A 12,940-nucleotide genomic window follows, 5' to 3' on the forward strand; every position below is an offset into this window, starting at 1 on the left:
GGAAATACTGCACATAAAAGAAATAGAATCATAGAATCATAGAATGGTTAGGGTTGGAAGGGACCTCAAAGGTCATCTAGTTCCAATCCCCCTGCCATGGGCAGGGACACCCTCCACTACACCAGGTTGCCCAAAGCCTCATCCAACCTGGCCTCCAATGTTCTCATCTGCCAATGAGTGAATCTCGTATCATACATGCCCCACAAAAATCATGTTTTGCTTTTCATCATGGAAGTGGTTAACATCAACTGAGTATTGAAGAGAAACACATATAGAGTTCCTATAAACAAAAGATTTCTGTAACTGACTCGAACAAGATTGACCAAGATTCAAACCCTCATGAGGTTTAACATTGTCATAAGAAACAGTAATATAGCTTCTTGAAGACAAATTTTAAAATTCCTTGAATGAGCAAGCATGTGTTAACTTTGGCGCTCAGAAGAAAGATTTTCAAAATGAGAACTAGGTAAGGAAACTAGAACTAAAGCTATGCAACTAAACAATTTAATAAAATAACTTAGAACCTTCCTTCCTTTAAATTTGTATTGTGAGGAGCAACAAAAGATATTAAAGGACACCAAAACTTGAATCAAAATCATGAAACATATGAAAAGCTCCATTTTTAATGCACTGAATAGTAAGACATTTCCATATGGTACCGTTAGCCATTAAAATCACTATTATTCTACTTAATTTGTGAGAAACATTGCAATTTGGTCATGTCATTCATATGTATTTTCACGGAGTATGAATTTCTGTCCTGTCAGCTCCAAGTGATCTCAGTAACAACCATTCTATACAGTTTGGCCAGAAAGAAAAAGTGCATTTCCATTCACCACTATTTGTGGCATTAATGTTAGAATACAAAGGATGCTTCTCCTGTGAGAAACAAAAAGGAAAGAGACATTTTTTTCTTGCTTGGAATTATCTACTGATTCTTTCAGGTTATGTTTGGCGGTCACTTTTTGTGCCTTTACATGCTTATTCTTCTTCCAGTGTGAGAAATTCCATCTACAAAGTCACCGGATAACTCAATAAAGGAAAATTCATGCACGTATAAACCATACATAGAAGTAAGTCACGAAAATGAAAGGAATGCTTTGGAAAATACTGATTTTGCAGATAAACAAATTCTGCACCTATCCACAAATTTAAAAGTGTATATGGTTATTCAAATGTTAATTTGCTCTCAGATTCTATGAGAAAACCTGCAAAACACACAGCTGTCACAGGTGTAACCAGAGAAGCAGGCTCGGCTGGGCTTTGCCCAACCTCAGCATATTTGAGGAGACATTTCAAAGGCTCAGTAAAGATCAAGCACTATCATCACCGCAAGCATTTTCTCAGCTCCCTTAGTAAAGACAGCATTAAAATTCTAAAATGCTGTAACCTAATTTATCTAGCTACCTTTGAACCTGGCTGCAAGATGTAATTATTACAAGTTTTAAAAAAAATATAATTAGACATCAAATTCACATAATTTTTTTCTAAGTTCTCTGTTTACTTCTGCATTGAGAAAGGTAAGTTTTCAGAAATAGCACACTTTTATCACTTGTGTATGAATCCTGAACCGAGCATGGGGTTTTTGTTTGTTTGCTTTTGCATTCAGTCTCACCAGAAGCCTGCCCCTGGAAGACTTTTTTAGCTTTGGTTCAAGACTTACATTCTTTCATTTGTACAAACAGCCTGAATTTCAAGAATTGCAGGTAAAACATACAGCAAGTCAAATATCATTTCCCCACTGTACAGTTAACACAGAAAAAAGCACTAAGGCTCCTGAGTGACCCATAGCTATACACTATTGCATGCTCCAATAAAACCAGACCACCATTTCCACAGAAGAGGAGTTGACAGAAACAATGGGCAATACACACATACAGACACAAGCATAAACGAACAGTATGGTAACAGGGAGTACAACAATCAGACATAGCAAGGGTACAGTTGCCTGCATTTGTAGAGGCCGGGCAAGGACATCGCAGTCAACAAAATTCAGAAACAGAAAAACAGAACTACGAGTCTCCTGCCACTTTAATTATATGCTCTACATATGTGGGATCTCTTTCCAAGATTTCCTCTAAGATCCCAGTTAACTGCCTGATGCACCATTCCATTTTGAATACACACCGCTACTGATTAAACAGATTTTTTTAATTTCACTAGAAACCATATCTCCAAAGTTCTTTCCTCTAGACTGTGTCAGCTGATCTTATCAAGAAGTTAGACAAAACTATCAAAATATTACAAAGGTTAAAAAGACTTAACCGCTTGCTTTGTAAACAAAACCAGTTCCCCTATCGTAGGTGAAAATTAGGTTAGCTTAATTCTACCCCTTTTCAAAACATTCACATTGACTATTATTTGTCTTCTTACAGATACTGAGCAAATCCAACAGGAGCCCGCAGTACGCCTCAATAGCAAAGGAGGCTAAAAGGGGCTGCATGAGCAAAAACACTGTCGCTAGTATTGACCAAAACTATTATTTGCCTTTGCCTGGCACTTCTAATAAGACATGTGGAATACTGCATTCAGTTTTGGGTCCGCCAGTAAGACAAGGATGTTGATAACTCAGAGCAAGTTCTGCAGAGGGCCATCAAGATGGTGAGGAGACTGGAAGACTTACCCCTCATTAGAGAGATTGAGGGCACAGGGCTTGTTTTAGCTTTGAGAAAAAAGTTCAGTGGAACCTAAAAGCATTCTTGCAGTGCCTACAATGAGGTTACCCAGAAGGCAGAACCAAGTCCATGTTGCGATGGAAAAACATGAGAAACCACAAACAAATCGAAACAAAGACTTCCATCAGAAATAAGGAAAAGCTTTTTCACCATGAGGATAGTCAACCATTGGAACACATCGGCCAGAAAGGTTTTACAGTTCCCAGCCTTGGAGGTTTTCAAGGCTCAGCTGGTTGAAACTCTCTGCAATCTGATTGACCTCACAGGTGAGCCTGAATTATTCTACGATTCCAAGATGTTTAAAGAGTTTCACTTCTACCCTGCTTTGGTGCCAAACTTAGCTGACATGTCTGTAATTTCAGCTGTTTTCCTTACTTCCTGTTTTGCTTTCTTTTTATTAAAAGAAATTGGCAAAAAGCCTCAGAAAACAGTGAGCCAAACACAGTCTCTCTACATACCAGCCACTAAATACACAGGCATGTGCAGATAAATGGGGAAACCACAGATCAGACCACAGTACTTGAGCCATCACTACTCACTAAATACAGAGATCTGTTAGCCCAACCTAAGAGTAAGGCGCTCCAGATCAAGTTCCACCTTCTAAAACAAAACGTTTTCTTTGAGACAGTGTTCAGTAGGGTTTTTTTCAACATGTAGAATGAAATTACTGTGGCTACTTTTAAATCTGAAAAGTTAAAAAGTGGTTGCTGTTTATCTTGAATTAAAACGATCATAATATTAAAACATACCCTACGAATTTAAAAAAAAGTAATGAGACAACTATTTCCTTAGCAATACACTACTCAATTAGGTCAAAGGAGATTTCCACCAGTGATTCAAGTTTCACCACGTATTTCTCAAACACAGGCTGTTCCACCTACAGATGGCACTACAGATCGTAGCAAACAGCTTAAAATACTGCTCCCTCCTGCACACGCACCCCTCTCACGATTACTAGCGTTAAGACATCTTGCTTTAGATTTGTTAGTGCTTTGCCAATGCACACCTAAAACTCAGTACTTAACGCACATAAGAAAGGTAAGCACCTTTCATCCTTTTCCAATTGAATCTACATTCTTTTTTTTTGCTAGTCCGGGAGTACTGAAAGGATTAACATTCCTTTCCTGCTTATCACTGTCTTGAATCACTTTTTTTAGCATCATCTTTTTGTATTGGAGATTAAGACAAATGAAATTGTCAAATAGATTCCCGGAAATATAAAGCATAGAAAAGAAAACAGATTGCTGTGAACAGGAAAACTGCCATCTGTAGCTCTAACTTTCTCTAATACCTACGGGGATTACAAACTCCAGTCTTTTGATCTAGAAGTAGGAAGGCAAAAGCAGAACTAGGCTATGTCCCAATGTCCCATTACAAGTCCTCAGGCAACCTATGCTTGTATACCACTATTCTATGTATATACACAAGTACGCATTGCTAAAAAGTCAAAGTCAGCTGTGTAGAAAGTTCTTGTAACACAATCCTTAATCACTTTAAGGAGCATTATATTCCCCCTCTCAAACAACTCTCAGATACACCATCAAAGCGTCAGCTGGAAGAATGCTCACATGGCCCTGAGTAACCACAGCAAAACCACAACCTTGTTTGTTTTACCTTAATGGTAAGGTATTACTTCCAAGGCTAACAATTTGCAAGCAAGAAAAAACTGCCCCATTCTTATCACCTACAGTCCTACCAGCCAGCCAAGCAACAGAATAGAGCTAAAACAGCCTCAAAGTGCATACGGTATGCCGATCTGGTTATATCTAGTTTACGAACTAATACTGAACTGGTCAGCAGCCTCTCAAGTCTAAAAAGTGACAGTTTCTGTTTAAAAAAAAAAAAAGCTGGCTACGAACAAAATCAGATAATACTAAACCTGAGTTCCTCCAACCTCTAGTAAGTTTCAGCAAGCAAACCAAACCATTAGATAAACACATGCTGTACCAAAATCATTATGCCCTTGGTGTGACGAAAACTAAATATAAAAAAAGAAACCCTAAGTACCTAAAAATGAAGCATATTATTGAAACCAAAATGCATTAAGTTCTGCAGGATAAAAACATTAATTTTCATATACTACACATAGCAAGTATGCAGAATATAAACTGTCAATACATAACAATTTCTCCTCATAATTTTTAGGAAATTTTAAAATATCGAGGGAAAGGTATTGCCTTACAGGCATATGAAGGAAAAAAACAGTGACTGAAGAAGAACAAAGGCTGAGAATACGTACAAGATGATATGTTTACTGCAACAATTTTCATATCTATTTGAAAGCTAAACTTAGACCTTCAGATATACTAGAAAAAGTAAATGAAACCAACACTAAACCACCAGTCTTCAAAATTGTCCACCTTTACAACTTCAACACGAAAGCAGTATTCTAGCTAATGAAATACCAGGTAACATTAGTGCAGGTGACAGAGACCGGGAGAAAAGTTTGGTTTCAGTGTCACATACACTAGCAACACCAATATAAGAAACTATGCTTTTAAATACTGGCGGTAAGTGTAAAATCTGACCTTCACATACTGAAGGTCAAACAACTGTCTGACTTTCACCTGATACTGGAGACAAAAAATCTGAAGGAACACAGGTGGCGTTGTCGTACCTGTTCAAATCTGGGCCACTTAGAAAAGTCACAGTGTCATCCACGCTGTTGTGTTCGGTAACACTATGTATACTGTGACCACCAGACTGTCCTGGAGAAGCAGTTGCACCCTCTAGCAAAGAGTTCAACTGATAACACACACTTAAGCCTACAGTGAGACTTCCCAAATTAGGCCATTCTTTCTTTCCACACATCAGTGATCTTGCCATGATAACATGGTGTTGTCATTGGTGCAGTGTCATGGACAAGTCCTTGTATTACTGGCAGTCTACTAGCACACAAGAATAAAAACTCAAGGTGCAACTTTAAATGACACCTTCACCTGCATCTTTATGTGAAGTTTACAAAGACACAGGGACAACACTACCCTTTAGCAGGTAAGTTAGTCTTTCTTATTGTGGACTTCATGGAAGGAAATCAAGCAAACTTTTACAGGACAAGCTTTCCAGTTTCTGGAGGGGGCTGAGAGGAGAATCACCACAAAGCCTGGATTTAATAGTGTGCACTATTCTGCACTTCAGATTTCAACAGGTTGGGGAAGCACAAAGCTGGTGCTACAGTTGGAACATCGTAACAAATCTCGAAGCAGCAGATAGTTGCTTCACAATCCCCACTACTGGAATGTTTGAAAACAACAAAATGGTTTGGTAGGAACATAAATCCTCAAGTCTATTACACTGTTCCAAGGTGTATTGGGGGGAAGGGGGGCAGGAAACATATTTAAGCCATTTAAGACAGTTATGCTGCCTGTAAAGCCCTTTGACGACTATGGGAGACTGCCCATGTACACCTACTTTAGTACTTTAAATCATTTTTGCAAAGCCTATTACTATAGGGTAAGTCTAATACACCTTGTATAGGCACAAAATATTAACTTTCTTTTTTACATTTGCCTAGAAACATCGGAAAATTATATTTCTAATTTAGTGTTCAATTCTTTGATGCAGCATCAAATCTTTCCATTGGTCTTCATTTCTTTTCAAGCTTTAGATCTTCCTTGTCAATCTCTTCTAAGTACTTAAATTCTTCTACATCTTTTTTGCACCGCAGTACCTTAAATTTGATAATATCTCCAGCAAAGCCTTATGCAGATCAAGTAGAACAGAATAGTTTCATACCCCACTCTTACGTCAATGTGTTTCTCTTCATTCATTAACATGACAAGGTTGACTCACCTTGAGATTCAAAAATGACCCAGACCTTTTCTGAGAAACTACTTCTTAACTATCCAACTTCTATGGGTGCTACTGAAGCACAACCAAAAGTTGAGGACACTTAATTGGTCCTGCTGAACTAGAGCATGCCCATTAACCACTTCAACTTCTCTAGGCTTCATTCTAGTCAGGTTCTGAAGCAGCAATGCACCATTCCCCTCCCATGGTTTCATCTATAATTTAATCAGGGTATTTTCACTAGTAACTCAAACTAGGATGGATTTTTTAGAAACTTTAACTGAACATATTATCTCAAAAGATAGCCTGTTAAACCATGCCAAAAGTCTTACTGAAGTCAGAATTTAACACATTTACTGCTTCTTCCTACCACAAGAACTATTACCACATCAGAAGGAGACTAAGTTTGACGAAACTGATACCAACAACGATGATGGCTACTATTTGGCTCCTTTATCACTTTCAAGGAGCTACAAAAAGACTGTAGAATCATTCCCTGTACCTGTTAAACCTGGATCCTCCTTTCCTGCCTTGCTCTTATGTACACCCTTTTTAAAAGACAGTTTGCCCATCTGCAATTTTCCGTAACTTCATCCATCCTCCCTGACTAAGAGCAACTGTAACAACTCTTAAATTGCCTCACTATGTTCTCTGCATATGCAAACATGAAATGCATTAGAATCATCTTATTTCAAAGCACCTCAGCAGACTAAATAAACTTTGCCCATCCTTACCTACCCTGCTGTCTACAGTCCATTTTGCTCCTGCTCCCAAGAGACCCCATTTCCACCATACCTTCAGAAAGAGAAGTCCTACGGCTCTAGGACTAAGATTTAGATGATGGCATACGACTAAATAGCCCAATTATGTTTTCCATACTATTTCTCATATACCCTAGCATTACTCCATTTTCTCCAAAGATGACAATTCTTAGATAAAATTTTCATTAAGGTGACTATGATGACAGTAGCCTTCTTTGTGCAATTTCAGGTAACTACTTTCAGTGTATAATCAAGATTCACAAAAATCAAAGGAAAATAATCCATTCCTACACTGCAAGTTCAACTAGACTTTTAATCCCTCAGTGTTCAACTACTTACAAACCTGAAAAATATGGTATACCTAGGCTGCTCAGTTTTTTCATGTACGGAGATTTTAATGACTGTTCTTGGCAATATATAACTCTTGTTAGGCTAAAAAGCTGATCTTTTCTCTACTAGCCATTTTCTGCTTTCTGAGAGAACACAACACAACTTTTGGATTTCCTCTATAGTTTCCTTTAAGGCATTTCTGACAAATTTCATGCTAGCTTCCATATGACAAATTCCAGAAAAAGCTACAATAAGCACAAGCACTTTTTTCTCTTTTTAATTGCACAAACTCACTAGCATATCATGATTGCTTACGTTCTGCAGCTAAGTGGACTTTCTTACACAGTCCAAACATCCTCTGATAGAGTTCATTCAGTAAAGCATCCTAACCACTTTATCTTGCTGGGTAGTACGAGCTCCCAAGCTCCCCCACAGGATGAAGCACTAGTCCTTTGGCTGGTCTCCCCCAGCACTTTTCCTGAGCTCTATGACCATTTCACAGAAACGTGTCATCACAGCACACTGCCTTCAGTCACTACTGAGAAGCTCACACATCTTTTCCAATGCTGTCAGTATTGACAGCACACTTAAAACAAAGTTCACCTCTTTGGAGACAAACGATAGGTCTGATGCAAAAAAAAAAAAAAAAAAAAAAAAAAAATCAAGCAACATTTTAACTTAAACTTGGGCAAGGAGATCTCGATCTAGTGAAAACACGCACGTGCATTTCCCTGTTCAGTTTTCTTACCACACCCTAGTAACAACTGGATTCATTCAGTTTTCAAAAAAAGTCTTTCCAAAACATAGCTGTATAAGTAGCAGAGAACTTCTTATGAATAGACTGAAAAGTTTACTATCAGAAAGATACAGCTTCAGATTTCTCAAATTTTTAATGAAGTAATGACTGAAGAGTCATTAGTATAGATGAGCATAAGCATACTAAACCTATCAGCAACGTTCCAAATTCAGAGCATAAATCCAATTTAATGGTCACTTAATGGTACATCTGACAAATGAGCTTATAAATTTTTGATTAAACAAATGCACACATCTGTTATTACACATTTCAATAATTAAATCCCCTATACCTATTGATCTTAATAATTTAAGTTTTGTATGGAAATGCATATTTTATAAAATGAAGGAAACGTAGAGAACAATGTTAAACTAACAGTCTCAACAAGAAAAACAAAGCAAAGATTTCTACATCATACCTCTACACTTGGGCTAAGGCTGCTCGGCAGTGTTTCTGATGTCACTGTTGTGCTTGGAAGGCTGGAGAAGTCCCAGGTATTCACAGGTTGTACTGGTTCAGATGGCTGAGAGTGATCAATACATTTTGGATTGTCCAATAAGGTCACTTCATAAAATTCTTGAATATCTAAAGATGGGAAATGTGAAAAAATTGAGTAGTTAGGCTTTATAGTTACTATAACATTCTGATTCAAACAACACCTTCCTCCTGTAAAACAAATTAGAAACCTACTACTTTATCTACCTATTACAGATAAAGCTGTATCACCAAGACCACATGGACTTGCCCACAGGATACACGACTCACTCTCTATGCCCCATATCTCAGCACCTATGTGTCCCCTCTCACTTTGGGCTTCTGCCACCGACCCCAGTAGCATGACCTGAACCAGAAGTATATGGAATAACGGCAGCAGAATAGTGGAAGGGATCATAGAATCATAGAATGGTTAGGGTTGGAAGGGACCTCAAAGATCATCCAGCTCCAACCCCCCTGCCATTGGCAGGGAAACCCTCCACTATATCAGGTTGCCCAAAGAAGCCTACAGCACCCAGTACTCCCAGGTGGTCTCCCATTCAAGTACTAACCGGGCCCGACCCTGCTTAGCTTCTGAGATCAGACGAGATCGGGTGTTCTCAGGGTGGTACGGCCACAGGCGATAGGGTGTGAATGCTTCGAGTTGTGGTATACATAATTTCAGCTAATGTAGCCTTTGGTTATCTGAAATCTACTGTTCAAGGGCAATATTAGAAGGTCTTTCTTTTTTGAGGTATATGTTTTAATTAAATGACCACAGAAATAGAGGTAAACTGATGAAATCAGCAAGAGAGAAGTTGCAAGAAGTCAGGAAAAAGGAGATTGATCAGGATGGATCATCACCTGATTTTTCAGTCTAAATAACAAAAACAGAAGGAAACTTTAACAGTATGAATTACAAATCATACTTATGAACTAATAAACAGCTTTTTCTAACGCTGAAGACTCAGCTGGAAACTTCTGGGGAACAAGATTCTGGTTGCATTAGTTTTTTCTTGACATCCTATCGACTACATGAAACACCAATAAAAGTAACACAATCTAAATAAGCATCAAAGGTGTTTCTATGGAAGTATAAGCACATGAAAATTCCTACTACAATTGTAATCATATCTGTAAACACTCACATTGAAAAAAAAAATAAATTTGGAAAGGTATATGCTAAGGGAAGGGCAGACAAATGAAGAAGCTGTCTTGTAAAGCTTTTATTATCTTGTTTGAAGCAAAAATCTGTTAAACAGGAGTTGTCAACTCATGCTTTTAATTACACCAACTTCACTGAAGACAAACACACAGACACAGTTAGCTCAAGAAGTAAGTGAGACCCAGCCATGAATGAGGACTCTAACCTGCAGAATCTTGTGGCTTTTCAGCAGCTGCCCAGTCAGTAACAAAGGCACAATAACTAATTCCTTTGTAGAGCTGCACCACAGAAGACAGACCATGCAAATATGAAAAGTCTTACTGTCTCTTACTGTCACTGATGTTCGTCTGAAATTTTTTTTATGTAGACATTGCACTCCTGCTCTCTACCAGTTCAGAAAACTGCAATTCTCAAATTCCATTTGTATCTCTTCTCTGAGCAAGAGTAAAATTCCTCTCAACTACTTACATTAATTTTTAAAGTTATGCTTGCTCTTAGCGCTGCTGATTGGAAGAAACAGCATTGAGGGTTGCAGAAGATGTTAAGTGACCTAGATATACAGGAGCAAAGCAGCCAAAGAGACACAAATTGCCTTTAAATCTGTCTTTCACATTAGCTCCCTCAATTGCAAATTTGTCTTGCAGCTGCATTAACATTAATACATCAGTCAAGCACACAAAGTAAAGACCTTCCTCCCCCCCGCCCCCCCCCCCCCCCCCCCGCCCCAACCAGAGAGTACTTCGTATATTAAAATAGGCAGTGGTTTAAGTTGATTCTATAGCTGCACCCACAGCAACCAAGCCAGGAAGATTACTACATTATTTATGGGAAGGGGTTATTTGTGCAACTGTTTTGCAACAGAAATCTAGGGCACTGATACTCAATTCTGCAACTATTCTTTTAAGTCCCTGCCAGCGGAGGTAGCCATTTATTCATACTACGGAATGACATGTTTCAAAAAGCATATTATTTTCCATATATTTTCCACTTTTCTGTGAAGGACACCACAATAGACTTAGTATTGAAAGATGTCAAAAATTTATACACCGCTTAATATGGGGATTAGTTTCTTTTTATCCTGAACTTGCTCCAAATCCACAAAAAAAGTTTCCAGGAACTTGGTGTCTATATGATAATATTTACTATTTTCTGGTTTTGAAGATTTATTTAAATTGCTACTATTTAGAATGCAAAATTTAAGTACTTAAATAGTATAGGCAAGCAGTCTATGCACCCTGAATGCATTAGGTCCACAAGGAATGAGTGCTGGACATTTACATTTTTTAAAGCCAAAAACTCAAGGCATACTAAATTTAACCTATTAAATTTCTTCTTCTAGTCTACTGATGTGTCAGCTCACAACATTTCATCACATGAACACACTGAAATATCTACTGAAGTCATATTAATCTGTGGATGCATTACTAGCCTCTAAAAAGTTCTAACATTTTCCTAATTCTTAAAAACAGCAGGTAGTAAAATACTGATTTTTTTTTCTAGTTATGTTCATGATTACAGTCCCTCTTCAAGCTAGATGTCCTTTTTTCTTGTCCCAGTCCATTCCTCCCGTATTAATTTCAAGACAGATTATATCTCAAACTAAGTTACAGAAAACTAAGTCACAGAAAAATATTTCAAATCAGGTATCACACAACAGTAAAAGAAAACACAGATGGGGAACACTTCTAACTAGAGGGGAAACATTAAAAGAACAACTGCCTGACACTTAAAAAATAGGATCACAAAGTTTCAGGAAAGCCAAAGTGACAAAAAGCGAGGAATGGTAGGCAACACAGAAAATCACCCTGGAACTACGTCAGCTTGCGAGTAAAGCCACATTAAGCAGCCAAATCAGAAACACGTTTGATGGCAACAAGAATAAAAGTCTATGCAAAGCCAACTCTGAAAAGGAGAACTCTTGAGACATGAAAATTATTTTCCTTAACTTATTAGTAATGTGAAAAGCTAAGCAGTGGTGACAAACAGGATTTTTTTTCAGTATTCATTATAGAAGAAGTTGACTAACCACAAGCAGTTTGCTGGTTTATTCCCCCCCCCCCTTCTCATATTCTCCACTCATCTTGGCTTTGTTCTTTGAAGAGGCTTGTTCACCAGTAACGCGATACACTAGAAGCTAAAACTGCTCACTCTTATAGCAAACAAGAAAGAGTTTTATATCTACTGAATATAAATTGAAACACAAATCCACTTCACAAGGGAGTTCCAGGTTCACTAAAAACCACAACACAGTAATTCAACAAACAGCAGAATTGCAGAAGAAAAAATTCTTACAACATCTCCTAAATTAAGTATATTTTACAGTACTTCAAGAGCCTACGTCATTTTGTCTAGAGGATCTGCCTCCTAGGACAAGGATTCCAACCAGCAACATGACACCATTCCTTCAGATAGATTTCTTCCCCGCTCCTTAGAAATCAGACACAAGGGCTCTGCTTGCCATTTCCACGGGTATGTGGAGTGTCTGCTACTTTTGCTATATATTCAAAGAGTACACGTGTAATCAGAATAATTTGAGATCAGTGCATGTTCTAAACATCTCATTGTCAAGCCAAGATCTCCACAAATACATTTCTTGCGGAATCAAACGTAGTTTTAGTATAGTAAAGCTTGTAAAATAAAGCTGAGCACAATTATCCTCTGCATGCACTTATGCATGAATCTTTTGATAACTCTGCAAGTAAAAGACAGGATAGCTATAACTGCATTTTCTTAAGAGAACAGTGTAACCCCATAAACAAGAAGTTGACACTGCTAGTAACAAGCCACAGGCCTCATGCTGAGCTAATAACCAGGCCTCCAGACTTGTCTTGGCCTGTGTGGAGCTTTGTTTTAGCTTGGCCAACTCTTCACAGCAATCATCTAAAGACCAGGTGACTCACCTAATTTGTATAGCTTTTACTTAGCTTTGGACGATTCTGTGATGTAACAC

General features: G+C 38.0%; 1 protein-coding gene and 1 pseudogene across 14 annotated transcripts in view; both read right to left on the reverse strand.

Moving 5' to 3' along the window:
- The window catches only part of DLG1 (discs large MAGUK scaffold protein 1), a 161,435-nt gene that overhangs the window by 138,354 nt on the left and 10,141 nt on the right, over window positions 1-12,940 (reverse strand). For all 14 annotated transcript variants that reach the window (XM_086618560.1, XM_086618561.1, XM_086618556.1 and 11 more), the window contains exon 3: window positions 8,770-8,936. In XM_086618560.1, coding sequence (XP_086474686.1) covers window positions 8,770-8,936 — 167 coding nt within the window. The remainder of the gene's footprint in view (window positions 1-8,769; window positions 8,937-12,940) is intronic.
- LOC147528108 (5S ribosomal RNA) lies at window positions 9,349-9,467 on the reverse strand (annotated as a pseudogene).

The sequence above is a fragment of the Tauraco erythrolophus genome, chromosome 11, assembly GCF_009769465.1.
Source record: "Tauraco erythrolophus isolate bTauEry1 chromosome 11, bTauEry1.pri, whole genome shotgun sequence".
In the NCBI taxonomy this organism is placed as follows: domain Eukaryota; kingdom Metazoa; phylum Chordata; class Aves; order Musophagiformes; family Musophagidae; genus Tauraco; species Tauraco erythrolophus.